Source organism: Phocoena phocoena, chromosome 17 (assembly GCF_963924675.1).
Source record: "Phocoena phocoena chromosome 17, mPhoPho1.1, whole genome shotgun sequence".
Taxonomy (NCBI): domain Eukaryota; kingdom Metazoa; phylum Chordata; class Mammalia; order Artiodactyla; family Phocoenidae; genus Phocoena; species Phocoena phocoena.
Window position 1 is genome coordinate 80,870,623 of NC_089235.1, and position 16,608 is coordinate 80,887,230.

Genomic DNA, 16,608 nt, shown 5'->3' on the forward strand with positions numbered 1-16,608 from the left:
CCGGCAGCAGGTAGGACGTGTTGGTGTCGCCTGGTGCCATCCGGTGCCATCTAGGCGCCATGCGGCGCCCTAGGGCCCGTAAGGGACCCCAGCCGTCTCTGCAGAAGGCGCCAGGTCGCACGGCCGGGGAGGGGGGCGCGGAGGGTGCCGAGACCTGGAGGGAGGAGCCGGGGGAGCGGGAGCCCTGAAGCCGGGGTGGTGGGGGTGCCTGGGCCGCCCGGCCGCTGACCATGAGCCGCCCCCAGACCGCCGCGATGGGCCGCGTGATCCGTGGGCAGAGGAAGGGCGCCGGGTCCGTGTTCCGCGCGCATGTGAAGCACCGAAAGGGCGCCGCCCGTCTGCGCGCCGTGGACTTCGCCGAGCGACACGGCTACATCAAGGGCATCGTGAAGGTTCGGGGCGCGGGCTGGGGCGGGTGGGGGCGTGGGGCGCCCGGCGGGACCCACGCCACTCAAGCCGCCTCGGCCCGCAGGACATCATCCACGACCCGGGCCGCGGCGCGCCCCTTGCCAAGGTGGTCTTCCGGGATCCGTACCGTTTTAAGAAGCGGACGGAGTTGTTCATCGCCGCCGAGGGCATCCACACTGGCCAGTTCGTGTACTGCGGCAAGAAGGGTGAGTGTCGCGCCTAGGTGGAAGATGCGGTGGGTAGGGACCTGCGGTTCCTTGAAGTTTACGCCTTGGGTCGGGGGAGGAACACTGAGGCAGCAGACCTGCTTGGCCATGCATACTCGGTGGGTGCCCGGAGAGCTGTAGGAGGAGGCTGGCTGTGGAGTGCTGCGCTGGCTTTGTTTTTGGCAAGCAGTAGTTAGGACGCCACCTTACGCTGTTGACGGACGGCTGCTGCTGCTTCCCCTCGCAGCCCAGCTCAACATCGGCAATGTGCTCCCGGTGGGCACCATGCCCGAGGGCACCATCGTGTGTTGTCTGGAGGAGAAACCTGGTGACCGGGGCAAGCTGGCCAGGGCCTCTGGGAACTATGCGACTGTCATCTCCCACAACCCTGAGACAAAGAAGACCAGAGTGAAGCTGCCCTCGGGCTCTAAGAAGGTCATCTCTTCCGCCAACAGGGCTGTGGTCGGTGAGTGGAAGGTGGCAGTTGAATGCTGTGGGTCTCCTGTGGACAGCCAGCAGCTAGATAGGGACCTGGAACCCAGCTGCCTGCTTCACTGAAGTGTGGGCTGTGTAAGCTTGAGCACAGCTCTAAAGCGGGCATAGCAGTTCCTACTTAACTGTTGGTTGGGTATTGAATGAGACCGAACCTGCTGAGACTCTTAAGGCAGACTTGTCGGCGCTTGGGGATAACCTGGACTTAAGTGATCCCTGCCCGTTAACATCCTACCAAGATATGTGTGATTTCCTTAAAGGCACCCAGGAAAAAAGCACATGAACCCAAGTTTGTTTACTTTGGTTTTTGTCAACATCTTTGAATCCATGTGGCAAAGCCAGTCTTGCATGGGGGAGGCTCTTGAGGATGTGCTCACAGGATAAAACAATGGCAGAGAAGTGGCAGGCTGGGTCAGCTGTCCTGTTTGGGGTGGGGAGGTGCTTGCAGGAGTGCAGTGTCAGACCCTGCAAAGGGGACGACTTCCTGGAGAACCGTGGATCAAGGCAGGCATTCCAGACGATGTGAATAAAGCCCTGGCTTAACGACCCTGCAGCGCCTGAAGAAACTTGTCAGCTGATAGGCTGCAAGGGGACTTGGTGCTTGGTGATGGTTTCGAGGCATTTCTGAGGTTCCTGGGAACATGTGCTGCTGTATGACACACGGGGGTGGGACACTGGCACGGACCGAGCAGGGGATGCTCTGCCTGATGGGGGTCCCCCAGTGCTGGGCAGGGTGTGATACATCTCCCTGAGGTCCCTGGTCTCCAACAGGTGTGGTGGCTGGAGGTGGCCGCATTGACAAGCCCATTCTGAAGGCCGGCCGTGCCTACCACAAGTATAAGGCAAAGAGGAACTGTTGGCCACGCGTGCGGGGTGTGGCCATGAATGTAAGTGGCCCAGAAATGGACAGTGGTGGGGGTATTCGGTGTACTGGGGCTGTGAGATGGGGTGGACAGGCTCCTACCTGTAGTGTTCCCTCTTCTCTGTGGTGGGGGATCTGTACTGTGAGGCTCTGGGTGATGGTTTGTAAGCACAGGCTGGTTGATTATACCCTTCCCCAAGCCCTCGTGAGGCAGGTCGGGGCCACCCCCAACACCACTTCCCTCTTCCCGCAGCCTGTGGAGCATCCCTTCGGAGGTGGCAACCACCAGCACATCGGCAAACCCTCTACGATCCGCAGAGATGCCCCTGCTGGCCGGAAAGTGGGTCTCATTGCTGCCCGCCGGACTGGGCGTCTCCGGGGAACCAAGACTGTGCAGGAGAAAGAGAATTAGGGCTGGGGACTCAATAAAGTTTGTCTTTTTCACAGCTGAGCTGCGCTTTTCCTTGGTTTCAGAGGGAAGGGTCCCTGCTGGGAGGAGTGCCCCGGTGTTCCACATAGGGAGGAAGGAGGAAGATGACGTAGTTGCACTAGTGAACAGTGGAAGCTTTGGACAGAGAAGGTGGGGCTGCTGGGTTGCTTCACATCTTGACACCTGGAATCCCCCACCACCTGCACATGGAGCAGAGAAGCCCACTCACAAGGAGTGTAGCCCCCAGACCTCCGTTCACTAACTTGTCTTGAGCACTTGGAGAATCCGGATGAGGGTTTGGGTGCTGTTGGGTGAGAGAGTGGTGTCCCTGGAGCCACAGGCTGGAGAGCAGGGGTGCTGCCTTGGAATGGAAGGACCAGACTAGTTTCTCAACAGATGGGCTTCCTTTTTGGCAATAGCCCACTACTAGCACCTTGTCCCAGACTAAATGATGGACTGGTCAAAGCTGATAGAGCCAGGGCAGACTGGGCACCAGAATGGGAGTGGAGGCCCATCAGTGCCTCAGGACCAGGACACTTGCTTCCCAGAGGCCAGCCAGAGCCCCCTGCCCCTAGTGGTACCCCTTGTGAGCTGATGTGAAAGCAGGAGCTGCAAGCCAGTGTGTCTAACTGACCACTGGAGTGAGTGGTAGGCCGATTGGGACAGCAAGGGTGGATGGCAGGCTGAGGTGGGATGCACCTTTACAGAGTGGGTGCAAGGGCACTGGCTGGAGTCTCTGGCAGCCACCTTCCTGAGTCTCACGCATGAGAACTGGTCCCCTTGGCTGTTCCGGGAGACTGGCAGGGTTCCTCCTGGGTGGTAGGGCCTCACTGGTTGCCAGGTGGCTACTTGTTTTCATGGTTCATACCTGTCTCTAGTGTGAACCTCAGTTCTAGTCTTGCCTTCCTGGGGCCCCACGTGTCCTATGCCACCCACGCCTAGACAGTGACCCAGTAGGGCTAGGACCTCGGTCATGAGAGGAGGGCAATGGTTCCTTCTGAAGGAAAGGGAACTGGACATGTTCGCCTGAACCATAACCTGCTTGCAGTATTGCTCCCTTCTGGGTAAAGTGGCCTGGGGCTTTGTCCAGGGGACTGGCCAACAGGGAGAGTTTGCTCCAGGAGCATTTGGCCGCTCAGACCCTGAGTGGACACTGGGCCCCATTTATACCCTAGAGCACGGGCTCTAGGCATGCGGGGTTCAGGAGTTGGGGCTGGGGGCAGTGGGTTAAACTAAAACGGGCTGCTTTGACCAGTAAGTATCCTCTTCACATGGCCCTGAGAAAGGGCGTGGCTTTCTGCCTTTAGCTGCAAAGGAAAGGGCCTGCCCGAACTTTTGTTGGTTGCAGTGCCTTGAGTTTCACTGAAAAGGAGAATTACTGGAAATCTGCTGGTCACCAAAGCCTCCGCCTTGCCTTCGCTGCGAAGCCTGGGGGTCGTGGTTCCAGACTGCCACCTGGTGGCAACGTTCCCGATCTACGATGCAGCTTCTACTTTCCTCGAGGCGGCCGACCACCGAGACGCGGCGTCCGTTTCCCAGAGCGACCCTAAGGCGTCTTCCGCCGGGATTCGAGAGGAGGGCCACGTCACTTCCGGTCGGGTTTCGGTCGGCTGGGCCGGAGCAGCAGGCGGGGCCTGGTCGTGCAGGCTGCCGTTGGGCGGCGCTGAGGTGAGTGTGGGTCGGTGGGGGCGGGGGCGGCGGCGGCGGCGGCTGGGCCTCCCGGGCGCGGAGCGCGGACCCTCTCCTCGACACCTTGAGCTCCCGCCCCGGGTCCCACTGCAAGGCCCCGAACCCTACTGTTCTCCCCCGGTCGGGGTCGTTCCTCGCCAGGCCCCTCTCCCGCCGCGGAGTCTCCGTCACCGGTCCCAAGCCCGCCCTGGGGTCTCTCCACCGGACTCCCCTCCCGGGTCGCCCCAAGGGGCTGCTTCCGCGGCGCGAGATGCCGCCGGTAACCAGGCGCCGCGCGCGCCGGCCTCGCACTGTTGTGCTCCCCTCTTCCCCTCCGCCCCCAACTCGTTCCGCCCCCGGTACCCTCCTCGCGGGTCTCCAGCTCGGGGGCGGTTCATGCCCGTGCACACTCCCGTCACCTCCAGCGTCAGCCCGCCTCCGCATTTCCCCCGCGGCCCTGCGGGTCCCGCACCCCGCCCCACCGGACGTATCTCCCTTTCTTCCCACCCTTCTGCTTCTGGCCCACGGAAGCCTTTCTCCCAGTAGCCAAATTTTTGTTTCTCTTTCTAGAGGCTTTTATTCAAGGTCTGAAACCTTTTTATTTGCCCCATTGTTTTGTGCTTTTAAAATGTAGCATTAAAAAATCCTTTTCGTTAAAACTTAAGTACAGAGAATGGATTAGCAAACGTCAGGGACTGGGATTGCCAGTTCTCTTTTTGCTAGTTTTTTCAAACCCACCCACTCCCCCGCCCTTTTTTTTGTAATTTAAGAAAACTGTTAAAAACCCTGGCGGTCCAGTGGCTAAGACTCCGCGCTTCCAATGCAGGGGGCCTGGGTTTGACCCCTGGTCAGGGAACCAGATCCCGCATGCCGCAACTAAGAGTTCGCATGCCGCAACTAAGACCCGTAGCGGTCTAAATTAAAAAAAAAAAAAAAATCTACTTAGCAAATTTCAAAGTATATAATACAGTATTGTTGATTATAGTTACCTGGCTGTTCATTAACTCTCCAGAACTTATTCATCTTGCATAACTGAATGTTTGTACTCTGACCAACATGTCCATTTTCATTAATCCCCAAACCCTGGTGACCACCATTCTACTCCTTGAGTCTATGATTTGGACTGTTTTAGATACCACGTATAAGTGAGATCACGCAGCGTTTGTCTTTCTGTGTCTGGCTTATTCCACCTAGTATAATGCTCTCCAGGTTCATCCATGTTGTTGCCAATGGCAGGAATTCCTTTTTTTTTTTTATGACTGAATAATATTCCACTGTATATATATGCCACATTTTTTAAAATTTATTTTTTGCCACATTTACTTTATCCTTTCATCCATGGACAGACATTTAGGTTGTTTCCATGCCTTAGCTGTTGTGAATAATGCTGCAGTGAACACGGGAGTGCAGATCTCACTTTGAGCTCCAGATTTCATTTCCTTTGGATATATACTGAGAAGTAGGATTGCTGGATCATATGGTGGTTCTACTTACAATTTCTTGAGGAACCTTCATACTGTTTTTCATAGTTGATGCACCAATTTACATTTCCACCAACAGTGTGTAAGGGTTCCCTTTTCTCCAAATCCTCACCAATGCTTATCTTTTGCTTTTTTCTTTTAAAAGGTAAAGGATGTTCTTTTTTAAAAATTAATTAATTTATTTTTGGCTGCATTGGGTCTTCATTGCCGCACACGGGCTTTCTCTAGTTGCGGCAAGTGGTGGCTTCTCTTGTTGTGGAACACGGGCTCTATAGGCGCGCGGGCTTCAGTAGTGTGGCACTCGGGCTCAGTAGTTGTGGCTCACGGACTCAGTAGTTGTGGCGCATGGGCTTAGTTCCTCTGTGGCATGTGGGATCTTCTCAGACCAGGATCGAACCCATGTCCCTTGCATTGGCAGGTGGATTCTTAACCACTGTGCCACCAGGAAAGTTCCTCTTTTGCTTTTTGAGAGTAGCCATTCTAACAAGTGTGAAGTGGTATCTCCTTGTGTTTTTTTAATTAATTTTATTTATTTTTGGCTGCATTGGGTCTTCGTTGTGGTGTGCGGGCTTCTCATTGCAGTGGGCTTCTCTCTTGTTGCATGCAGAGCACAGGCTCTAGGCACGTGGGCTTCAGTAGTTGTGGCACACAGGCTCAGTAGTTGTGGCTTGCGGGCTCTAGAGCACAGGCTCAGTAGTTGTGGCACACGGGCTTAGTTGCTCCATGGCATGTGGGATCTTTCCGGACCAGGGCTCGAACCTGTGTCTCCTGCTTTGGCAGGCGGATTCTTAACCACTGCGCCACCAGGGAAGCCCCTCCTTGTGGGTTTTTAAAAAATTAATTAATTTATTCATTTATTTAATTTTTGGCTGCATTGGGTCTTCGCTTGCACATGGATTTTCTCTAGTTGCTGACAGCGGGGGCTACTCTTAGTTGTGGCACTCGGGATCTTCGTTGTCACCTGCGGGATCTTTAGTTGCGGCATTCAAACTGTTAGTTGTGGCATGTGGGATCTAGTTCCCTGACCAGGGATTGAACCCAGACCCCCTGCATTGGGAGCGCGGAGTCTCAGCCACTGGACCACCAGGGAAGTCCCAGTTTGCTTCTAATTTTGTGGTGTCTTGTACAGAAGGTTTTTTTGATGGAGTAAAATTAAGCAACTTTTCCTTTATGGATGGTGTGTTTTCTGTATTATTTCCTTATAATAGCTGTAAACACTTTAAAGAAACATTTAGGCCTTCAGCCTGTCTGAAATATATTTTTGTGTGCCATGGAAGGCAGGATCTAATTTTACTTCCCTGTGGAAATTCAGTTGTGCCAGCTTCATTTATTGAACGGTGCATTGCTCTTAACATTGCAAGTGTGTCATTAATATATGCGTGGATCTGTTCCATTATCCTCTTTCCTGTGCTCTTACAATCAGCCCTCTGTATCTGTGGGTTCTGCATCTGTGGATTCAACCAACTGAGGATTGAAAGTGTTGGAGGAAAAAAAAATTGCAGAAAGTTCCAAAAAGTAAAACTTGAATTTGCTACACCTAGCAACTTTGTATAAATTTTATTTATTTATTTATTTATTTATTTATGGCTGCGTTGGGTCTTCGTTGTTGTGCACGGGCCTTCTCTAGTTGCGGTGAGTGGGAGCTACTCTTCATTGTGGTGCGCAGGCTTCTCGTTGCGGTGGCTTCTCTGTGTTGTGGAGCACAGGCTCTAGGCACGTGAGCCTCAGTGGTTGTGGCACGCGGGCTCTAGAGCGCAGGCTCGGTAGTTGTGGCACATAGGCTTAGTTGCTCCGTGGCGTGTGGGATCTTCCCTGACCAGGGCTCGAATCTGTGTCCCCTACATCAGCGGGTGGATTCCTAACCACTGCGCCACCAGGGAAGACCCACCTGGCAAGTCTTTACATAGTATTTCTATTGTATCTACAACTATTTACATAGCGTCTACATTGTGTTAAGTATTGTAAGTAATCTAGAGATGATTTAAAGTATACGGGGGATGTGTATGTGTGTGGGTTATATGCAAATACTATGCCATTTTATATAAGGGAGTTGAGTATTTTTAGATTTTGGTATCCTATTGGGGTCCTGGAATCAATTCTGCATGGACACCTAGGGACAGCTGTATCTCACTTTTATTACCACAGCCTTATAATAAGACTTGATATATGGTAGGGCATGGCTCTGCCTTAGTTCTTCTTTGGCATTGCCTTGGTTAATCTTAGATCATTACTCTTGTGATATTTAGAGTCATTTTGGTCAGATATGATATGTCCCGTTGCAGTTTTGTTTGTACAGAATTAATAGATTCATTTGGGGAGAACTGACATTTTTGTGATATTGAGCCCTCCTGTTTATGAACGTTGTCTGTTTCTCCATAGGTTTTGTTTTTTTATGTGTGTGTCCTTCAATGAAGTTTTATCATCTTGTCCATAAAGTTACATTTGTTTTGTTAGATTTCGTAGGTGCTGTATAGTTTTTGTAGCTGTTAGGAATGCTGTTTTTTTTGGTTGCTGATTGTTAGTATATGGGAGTGATATCAGTCTATTGACCTTGTATATGGCAATCCTGTTGAACTTTTATCATCCCAACACTAGGTTGATACTCTCGGATTTTCTATGTAGATTGTCTTTTTTCTTCTTTTTTGTTTTGGTTGCGTGGTGGCATGTGGAATCTTAGTTCCCCAACCTGGGATCAAACCCGTGTCCCTTGCAGTGGAAGCACGGAGTCCTAACCACGGAACTGTAGCTTCTATTTCTTTTTCTGTGACTTAATGCATTGGCTAGGGTCTTTGGTACACTGTTACATAGCAGCTGGGTGAGGGAGCAAGCATCTGCCTCTTGTCGCTGACTAATGCTAATGCTTCTGTTGTGTTCCCTTAGCGTTGTTATGAAACAGACTTGAGTGCTAGGAGTGCCAGGGTCTTGGCCTGCACTCTGAGAACCACCACTCTTAATGTGTGGTATGTAGAGCTGTGTTCCCTTTTTTGTTCTTAATAGTATTTCCTTTCCCACCTTTTCTCCTGCCCCACATTGGACTTGCCAGACATTTGTGTATTTTATGAGTATTTTCAAAGAACCAAGTTTGAGATTATTTTCTGTTTCTTTAAACTTTATTTTTTTTTCATCTTCTTTCCTTGAATTGCTTTCTTATTCTGTGCCTAGTTTCTTGTTGAACGCTTAGATTATTATTTCAATCTCTTTGTTAAAATAAGTGCATTGAGGTTTCCCTTAGGTAGTCTCTGTTTCCATTTCCACCTTAATTTCCATTTCTATGTTTTTCTTGAGGGGGGGGTCCTTTTTTAAGTCAGGTATTTCTAGTGGAACAACAATATGAAAGTTTGCCAAATGATATCAGCCTTTGGAACTTTTTGTGTTTTATATATATATATACACACACACATATATATGTATGTATATATACACACACACACATTTTTTAAGATTTGTTAATTATTATCATTATTATTTTTTTGCGGTATGCGGGCTTCTCACTGCCGCAGCCTCCCCCGTTGTGGAGCACAGGCTCCGGACGCGCAGGCTCAGCGGCTGTGGCTCAAGGGCCCAGCCCCTCCGTGGCATGTGGGATCTTCCCAGACCGGGGCACGAACCCGTGTCCCCTGCATCAGCAGGCGGACTCTCAACCACTGCGCCACCAGGGAAGCCCATATTTTTTATTATTTATTTATTTTATTTTATTTATTTTTGGGTGCGTTTGGTCTTAGTTGTGGCACGCGGGATCTTTTGTTGCGGTGTGCGGGCTCTTTGTTGTGGCGTGTGGACTTCTCTCTAGTTGTGGTGTGTGGGTTTTGTCTTCTAGTTGTGACGCGCAGGCTCCAGGGCGTGTGGACTCAGAAGTTGCGGCACGTGGGCTTAATTGCCCCGTGGCATGTGGGATCTTAGTTCTCCGAGCAGTGATCAAACCCACATCCCCTGCATTGGAAGGCAGATTCTTTACCACTGGACCACCAGGGAAGTCCCTGGAATATTTTGAAACTTTCTTTTTTGCGTGGTATGTGTTGTTTCTTACAATTTCAGTGTACATTTTGAAAAAGTGTATTCTCTGTGCTTTAAGTATCTTCTATTTGGTCCACTCATTTCTGAGGGAAGTGTGTTAAAATCTCTCATTCCAGGGGAGGGTTTGCACGTTTCTCTTTGGCACTGCACTTAGCTTTGGCTTTCTACGCTTCAAGGATTTGTTTGTAGATACACATGTTTGTAATTACAGCTTTTGGTGGATTTTTCGTTTTATTAATACCCGGTGTCTGCTTTCGTTCCTAATAATGATTTTTGCTTTCAGTCTTGTTTTGATTGGTATAAACATCGCAAAGGCACATGCAGCAAAGCATGTTCAGCTCGCAAACACCGTGCTAAGGGGAAGAAGGCAGCACGGAGTGCAGAAGGCATAACCCCTCTGACAGAGTCCGCAGGGTGCTGATCTGTGCTGCCAGGAGCCTGGCAGAGGCTCTCCTGGGAGGCCGGCAAGGAGGCAGAGCCTGCAGCGGCGGCAGGGCTGCCAGGGCCTGGTTCTGTGGGCCGGGCCCCTCGAGCTGTGTGTTCGGGTTGTCGACTCTGCTGTATAAACGTCATACTCCAATAAAGAGCTTTAAAGATACAGAAAAGGTAAATATAGCTATTATAGCTTTATTTTAATTAGTGTTTCTTTCGTCTGTCTTATATTTAGCCTTTCTGTGTTATTTTAGGTTATATACGTGCATTTTGTGTATCTAATTGGAGAGTCTTGTGCTTCCAGTAGGTGAGCTTAATCCTTTTATTTCTAACTGTTACACATCCATTGGTCTTGTTTCTACTAGTTTTGTATTTTTTGCCTCATCTTTGACTTTGCTTTATGCTTTCTATTGATTTTTTTTTCTTTTCACTCCTTTTTTTTCCTCAGCCCTTAATGTGTTATCTTTATTCTTTCATATAAAGTGAATGACTGTCTCCATCCTCCTCCTGAATGAGACTACTTGGTGCCCGGGAGGAGGTGGGGGCAGATGACCTGAAATGTTGTACGTGTCTGCAGGGAGCAGAGTCTGCCCGGAAGGCCGAGCCCTGAGGCTGCGGCTGCAGGAGGGGCCAGGCTGGACCTCCACATGTTCCTCTCTCTTCCCTCAGCACCTGAGTGACTGGCTCCTGCCTCAATCCCCGGGAAGCCCAGGGTACTAGGCGATGGCAGCTTTGCATCTGTCTGCCCTGCCCCAGGTGAGCATCTGTTTTCCCCAGAAGGCATGAGGTCTTCTCCCAGGGCTTCCCTGTCTGCTTGGCCTCAACAAACACTGTCAGGCGTCTCTGCTGTGGGGCGCTGAGAAGAGGAAGGGTGACCCTGGGAATCCCCCAACCTCCCTGAGTGAGCTGGCTCAGCAGCCAAGGGGTCAGGTCACCCCCTAGGGCCACGCTGAGGGATCAGGCCTGTGATCACCCCTGTGCTGCTTCTCTAGCCCGGGCCCAGCCTGAGCCACGCTTGGGCCTGCAGCAGCTCTTGTTGTTCCAGGCTGAAGTGACCTTCGAGGACGTGGCCGTGCTCCTCTCCAGGGAGGAGTGGGGCCGTTTGGGCCCTGTTCAGAAGGGCCTCTACAGGGATGTGATGCTGGAAACCTACAGGAACCTGGTCTCGCTGGGTGAGGCCCCTTCCTGGGATGCAACTCAGGGAATAGTCCTGGGGGCTCAGGGCTCAGCAGGGGCTGGGCTGGGGGCCTCATCCCCTGGGCCCAGAGATGGGTGTCACTGACCCTCGTCCCAGGCAGGCCTGGTCTGCACAGAGGAGGGCCCTGGGTGGGGCTGGGTTCGCCAGCACCGGATAAGACTGCCTCCCTGCCCCAGGCCCAATGTAGGTGCACCTCCTGGTGGAGAGAGTCCCCTGTGCTCAGATCTTCATCTTCATGACCACGTCCACCTCTCCAGGGAGTTTCCAGACTTCCCATCACCCCCTGTACCTGTGTGTCCTCTCCCCCGCCAGTCCCAGGTTGAGCCCACACTGTGTCCTTGGCATCAATCCCAGGCCCCGTCTCCTTCCCAGGAGGTGGACCTGCAGGCCCCAAGCCAGAGGTGATTACACAGTTGGAGCGAGGGGATGAGCCATGGGTCCCGGACGTGCAGGGGAGAGAGCGACTGACCATCGATGGCTCAGGTGCGTAGGGGGGCTGACTCCCTGACTCACTTGCTGAACAAGCATGTGTGGGAGTCCACGATATGTAGTGTCAGCCAACTCATGAATTTGGAGGAGGATGCATTATGGCCAGTGCAGTAGCCCTGGGAGTGGCCTCTGCTGAAACCCGGGTCACCTTTGCCAGCCTGGGTGCCACAGTGGGGTGACTTTTTCTTTCTTTTAGTTGAAGTATAGTTGATTTACAATATTCTATTAGTTTCAGGTGTCCAGTGTAGCGATTCAGTATTTTTACAGATTATACTTCATTTAAAGTTGCTACAAGGTAATGGCTATGTTTCCCTGTGCAGCACAGTATATCCTTTTTGCTTATTTATAGGGTGATTCTTGAGCTGAATCTTCTAGGAGGGTAAGAGGGGGCAATGTTGGTGGAGGAGAAGAGGGGAAGGCACTCGGGTGTGCTGTGAAGGAAGGCCAGGCCCCCAGGACTCCATGGAGCCCTGCTGTCCAGGGCTCATGCCCTCCGAGGGGCGTCAGACCGTCAGGCGGGGCCATAGCGATGGAGAACATCGCTTCGTTTGCCCTCTTCTAAGTTAACCTACTAGATGATTACAGGCCATTATAGGAAAGGGAGGGAGTACACATCACCCCAGATTTCAGCACCCAAATACAAATGTGTTCCGGTGTGTACGTGCTGTCCATTTTCCAGTGAAGTCTGGTCTGTACTTGCACACAGACATCGCTTCCTAACAGGAATGCAGTGATCTGTGTGCATTGAAGGGTCGCTGGATTTTTCACTGAATGCATTTCTATTTCTGTGCACATGAGCTGCGGTCACTGCTCTCAGTGGAAGTGCTGTGGGGAATGGTGTGCTGTGGGGCATGGTGTCCTCTGGGTTCATTGCCACAGAGAACGCTGGTAAGTGACTTTTTGCAGGTGTCTTGCTGATGTCCTAGGAAGGAACTATTGGCTCAAAGAACTTGAATTTCGCGTTTGTAAATTTATTTATTCAAATATAAATACTTACAGAAATGGGACAGACCCTATTTACAGCTCAGTCGATTTTTACGAAAATCCATCATCCAGATCAAAATAGAGAACATATCTAGTTCCCTGGGAGCCCACAGGGCCTCCTCCGTCATTTCTCACTGCTCCCCACCGGCCCTTCTGTCTGACTCCTATGGGGCACCTGCATGTGGTGAGCCTGCCATGTTGTATGGAGTTTGTTCACTCTGTTCGCTGTTCTGTCGTGAACATACCACAAGTATTTTCCATTGTACTTCTGCAGGGCATTTGGTTGTCCCCATTTTGGGGCTGTGTGTGTGTGCGTGTCTTGGCTCACAGAGAATGCATTTCTGGTGAGTGTATTCCTGCAAGTGGAGTCACTGTGTGCCTCGTCAGGGAAGAAAGGGTGGAGACATGGGCCTCAGACTTGAGGGCCTCCCGTGTTGCATCTTGAGTTTAAGGTGCTGGTGGCTCCCGGCCTCTGAGGCCCCTAGGAAGAGCCCTGGGGATGGGCGTGGCCTGCTAGGGAGGGCTGAGGGACCCAGCCTCTGTGTGCTCTACCCTCTCTTCTTCAGTTGGCATGAGCTCTGCTCTCTGCCCTTCTGGGGAGGCAGCTGGTTTTCCCACCATGGATTTTGGGGTGGATTAGCTATTGTTAGGCAGCCTTACACTCGCTCAGCTTTAATTTCTTTGTCAGATATCCTTCATGAGTTTTGGGACCCCTCCTTGCTCTGGTTTCCATGATGCTATGAAGCTTCCATCTTCTGTCCTTTTGTGAGATGAGGACAGGTATCCTGCAATCCCAACCAAGCATGCTCTGTGGGCAGAAGGCAGGCAGGAATGGTGTGGGTGTTAAGAGTTGGGCGGATGCTTGTGCTGCCGCGAGATTGCAGCCCTGGGCAAGGCTTTTAAGCCTCTGGGCTCCAGGCTTTCATGTCTGCAAGACTTTGGAGATGGTGTTTTTGTGACTTTGGAGATGATCGAGATGGTACTTCACAGGTGGTCAGCAGCATCTTTATACCTTCCTTCCAGAGTCAGAACAGGTGACCCTGAGGTGTTCCATTTGTTGTTTCAGCTCATGGGACCAGGACTGAGAATCAGGAGTTGACTTCAGGCGAGATGCTCTATGGGGAAGAACTGGACCGACTCAGGGGGAGTGTTCTCCAGGGACCTGAGCCGGGAGAAGCCTGTGAGCATGTCAGGGAGCCAGAGGGGAGCATGGACGGGCCTGTGGAGCAGAGAGGCCCCAGGCCAGTCACACTGGCCAACAAGGAGAGTGGCCTGGAGTCTGGGGGAAACCTCAGGTTGGGGTCAAGCCCTCTCCCTGATCAGAGACCTCACAAATGCGATATATGTGAGCAGAGTTTTGAACAGAGATCGTATCTTAATAACCATAAGCGTGTACACAGGTCCAAAAAAACAAATATGGTGCGTGATTTAGGGGAAGTTTTCAGTGCAAATTTAGTTGTTAAAGAAGATCACAAAATTCCTATTGGAAAAAAATTGCATTATTGTGGTTGCTGTGGGAAAGCCTTCAGGTACAGTGCTAACCTTGCCAAGCACCAGCGGCTGCACAGCGAAGAGAAGCCCTACAAGTGCGACGAGTGTGGGAAAGCCTTCCACCAGAGCTGTGAACTCATCAATCATCGCAGGATGCACTCCGGGGAGATCCCCTACCGCTGCGATGAGTGTGGGAAGACGTTCAATCAGAGGCCCAATCTCATGAAGCATCAGAGGATCCACACTGGGGAGAAGCCCTACAAGTGTAGTGAGTGTGGGAAGCACTTCAGTGCCTACTCGTCCCTCATTTATCACCAGAGGATCCACACTGGAGAGAAGCCCTACAAGTGCAACGACTGTGGGAAGGCCTTCAGTGACGGCTCAATCCTCATCCGACATCGTCGGACTCACACTGGAGAGAAGCCATACGAGTGCAAAGAATGTGGCAAAGGCTTTACCCAGAGTTCTAACCTTATTCAACATCAAAGAATTCACACTGGAGAAAAACCCTATAAATGTAATGAATGTGAGAAAGCCTTCATCCAAAAAACCAAGCTTGTTGAACATCAGAGAAGCCACACCGGAGAAAAGCCCTATGAATGTAATGACTGTGGCAAAGTCTTCAGCCAGAGCACCCACCTCATCCAGCATCAGAGGATCCACACGGGAGAGAAACCCTACAAGTGTGGTGAGTGTGGGAAGGCCTTCCACAACAGTTCCAGACTCATCCACCATCAGAGGTCACACCACGGAGAGAAGCCGTACAAATGCACTGATTGCAAGAAAGCCTTCAGCCAGGGCACATACCTCCTGCAGCACCGGAGGATCCACACCGGGGAGAAGCCGTACACGTGTGGCGAGTGTGGCAAGGCCTTCCGGCACAGCTCCAACATGTCCCAGCATCAGAGGATTCACCTCCGGGAAGACTTTTCCCCATGACTGGGGGAGGCCCCTGAGGTCTGCTGTGCACTTCCTGCATGTGACCCACCCAGCCCTTTACCTGCTGTCCACATAGTGTTGTCACAGGTGAAAGGGCATTTCTGTCTAATTAAAAAAAGTCTTAAAACAGAAGCAGTGCATGGTCACTTTAGAGAAATCGAGTGAGAAACGTAAGCAAACAGGAGAAACTCCTGTAGCTTCCCCTTAGACAAAGAGAACTCACCACCACTGCGCCCGGCGTAGGTTTCGTCCAGACACACCAAACAGCATCCTCAAGAGAAGTACTGTGGTGCTTTCTGTGCAGCTTGTTTCCTCATTCCTAGAAAACTCACACTGGAGAGATCTATGTGTTTACATTGTTTTACACATTGTAAATTTTAAAAAATTGGCATATTGTTCATACTTTTCTGTATCACTTAATAGAATTAATAATTGCCTTTTTTATTGTGGTAAAATAATATACATTACATGTACCATTTAAACCATTTTTGACTGTACAATTCAGTGGCATTAGATACATTCACAATATTGTATAGCCATCAGCAAATCTGTTTCCAAACTGGTTTATCTGAAACAGAAACTCTGCACCCATTAAACAGTAACTCTTCACTCTCCCCCTTTCCATTTTTCTGTCTCAGAGAATTTGCCTATTCTAAGTACGTCATATAAGTGAGGTCATACAACATTTGCCCTTTATGTCCTGGCTTATTTCACTTAGCATAATGTCCTCAAGGTTCATCCGTGTTGTAGCAGGTGTCAGGACAACATTCTTTCTTTACAGCTGAATAATAACTGCACTGTTTGTAGATACCATGTTTTGTTTACCCATCATTTGTTGATAGATTACTTGGGTGTTTCTGCCTGTTGATTATTGTGCATAATGCTGCTATGAACATTGGTATACAGATCTGTACTTGTACTTTTCCCTACTTTCAGTACTTTGGGGTATAATCCTAGGAGTAAAACTGCTGGATCATATGGTAATTCTATGTTTAAATTTCTGAAGAATGGCCACACTTTTCCACAATGGCAGTACCGTGTTATATCCACACTAGCAATTCACGAAGGTTCCAGATTCTCTACATCCTTGTCAATACTTGTTATTTTTCCATTATTTTGTTCATAGTCATCCTAATGGGTGTGAAGTGGTAACTCACTGTGGTTTTGTTTTGCATTTCCATGATGACTAATGTTATTGAGCATCTTTTCATGTGCTTTTTTTTTTTTTTAATGGCTTTACAATCTGGCTTCAACCTTTTTTTTTTTTTAAATTTATTTATGTTTGGCTGTGTTGGGTCTTCGTTTCTGTGCGAGGGCTTTCTCTAGTTGCGGCGAGCGGGGGCCACTCTTCATCACGGTGCGCAGGCCTCTCACTGCTGTGGCCTCTCGTTGCAGAGCGCAGGCTCTGGACGCGCAGGCTCAGCGGCCATGGCTCACGGGCCCAGTTGCTCCGCGGCATGTGGGATCCTCCCAGATCAGGGCTCGAACCCGTGTCCCCTGCATCGGCAGGCGGA

The 16,608-nt window shown here is 50.7% G+C and overlaps 2 protein-coding genes across 4 annotated transcripts; both read left to right on the forward strand.

The window, feature by feature from the left end:
• Nucleotides 1–245: 245 nt before the first annotated feature.
• RPL8 (ribosomal protein L8) lies at nt 246–2,414 on the forward strand. The gene is made up of 5 exons (XM_065895338.1): nt 246–392; nt 473–614; nt 862–1,080; nt 1,878–1,993; nt 2,222–2,414. The coding sequence occupies exons 1-5, from the start codon at nt 255–257 to the stop codon at nt 2,378–2,380; spliced, it is 774 nt and encodes a 257-aa protein (XP_065751410.1). The 5' UTR covers nt 246–254; the 3' UTR covers nt 2,381–2,414.
• A 1,464-nt stretch (nt 2,415–3,878) lies between these two features.
• Nucleotides 3,879–15,356, forward strand: ZNF34 (zinc finger protein 34). 3 transcript variants are annotated; one of them, XM_065895299.1, is made up of 5 exons: nt 3,879–3,938; nt 10,714–10,749; nt 11,039–11,165; nt 11,564–11,674; nt 13,731–15,356. In XM_065895299.1, exons 1-5 carry the CDS (start codon nt 3,879–3,881, stop codon nt 15,092–15,094), a joined length of 1,698 nt encoding a protein of 565 aa, XP_065751371.1. In that variant the 3' UTR covers nt 15,095–15,356. The 3 variants fall into 3 exon arrangements, with proteins under 3 accessions (XP_065751371.1, XP_065751373.1, XP_065751372.1); XM_065895301.1 differs by lacking the exon at nt 11,564–11,674; XM_065895300.1 differs by lacking the exon at nt 3,879–3,938 and having other exon boundaries at nt 10,717–10,749; nt 11,084–11,165.
• Nucleotides 15,357–16,608: the final 1,252 nt, after the last annotated feature.

What these genes read in the sequence shown, in the direction of transcription:
- RPL8 (XM_065895338.1), top strand. Translation starts at nt 255, where the DNA reads ATGGGCCGCGTGATCCGTGGGCAGAGGAAGGGCGCCGGGTCCGTGTTC. An exon ending in ACATCAAGGGCATCGTGAAG is followed by an intron (nt 393 to 472) that starts GTTCGGGGCGCG and finishes CTCGGCCCGCAG; the next exon opens with GACATCATCCACGACCCGGG. An exon ending in CGCCAACAGGGCTGTGGTCG is followed by an intron (nt 1,081 to 1,877) that starts GTGAGTGGAAGG and finishes GGTCTCCAACAG; the next exon opens with GTGTGGTGGCTGGAGGTGGC.
- ZNF34 (XM_065895299.1), top strand. Translation starts at nt 3,879, where the DNA reads ATGCAGCTTCTACTTTCCTCGAGGCGGCCGACCACCGAGACGCGGCGT. An exon ending in CAGGAACCTGGTCTCGCTGG is followed by an intron (nt 11,166 to 11,563) that starts GTGAGGCCCCTT and finishes TCTCCTTCCCAG; the next exon opens with GAGGTGGACCTGCAGGCCCC. An exon ending in ACTGACCATCGATGGCTCAG is followed by an intron (nt 11,675 to 13,730) that starts GTGCGTAGGGGG and finishes TTGTTGTTTCAG; the next exon opens with CTCATGGGACCAGGACTGAG.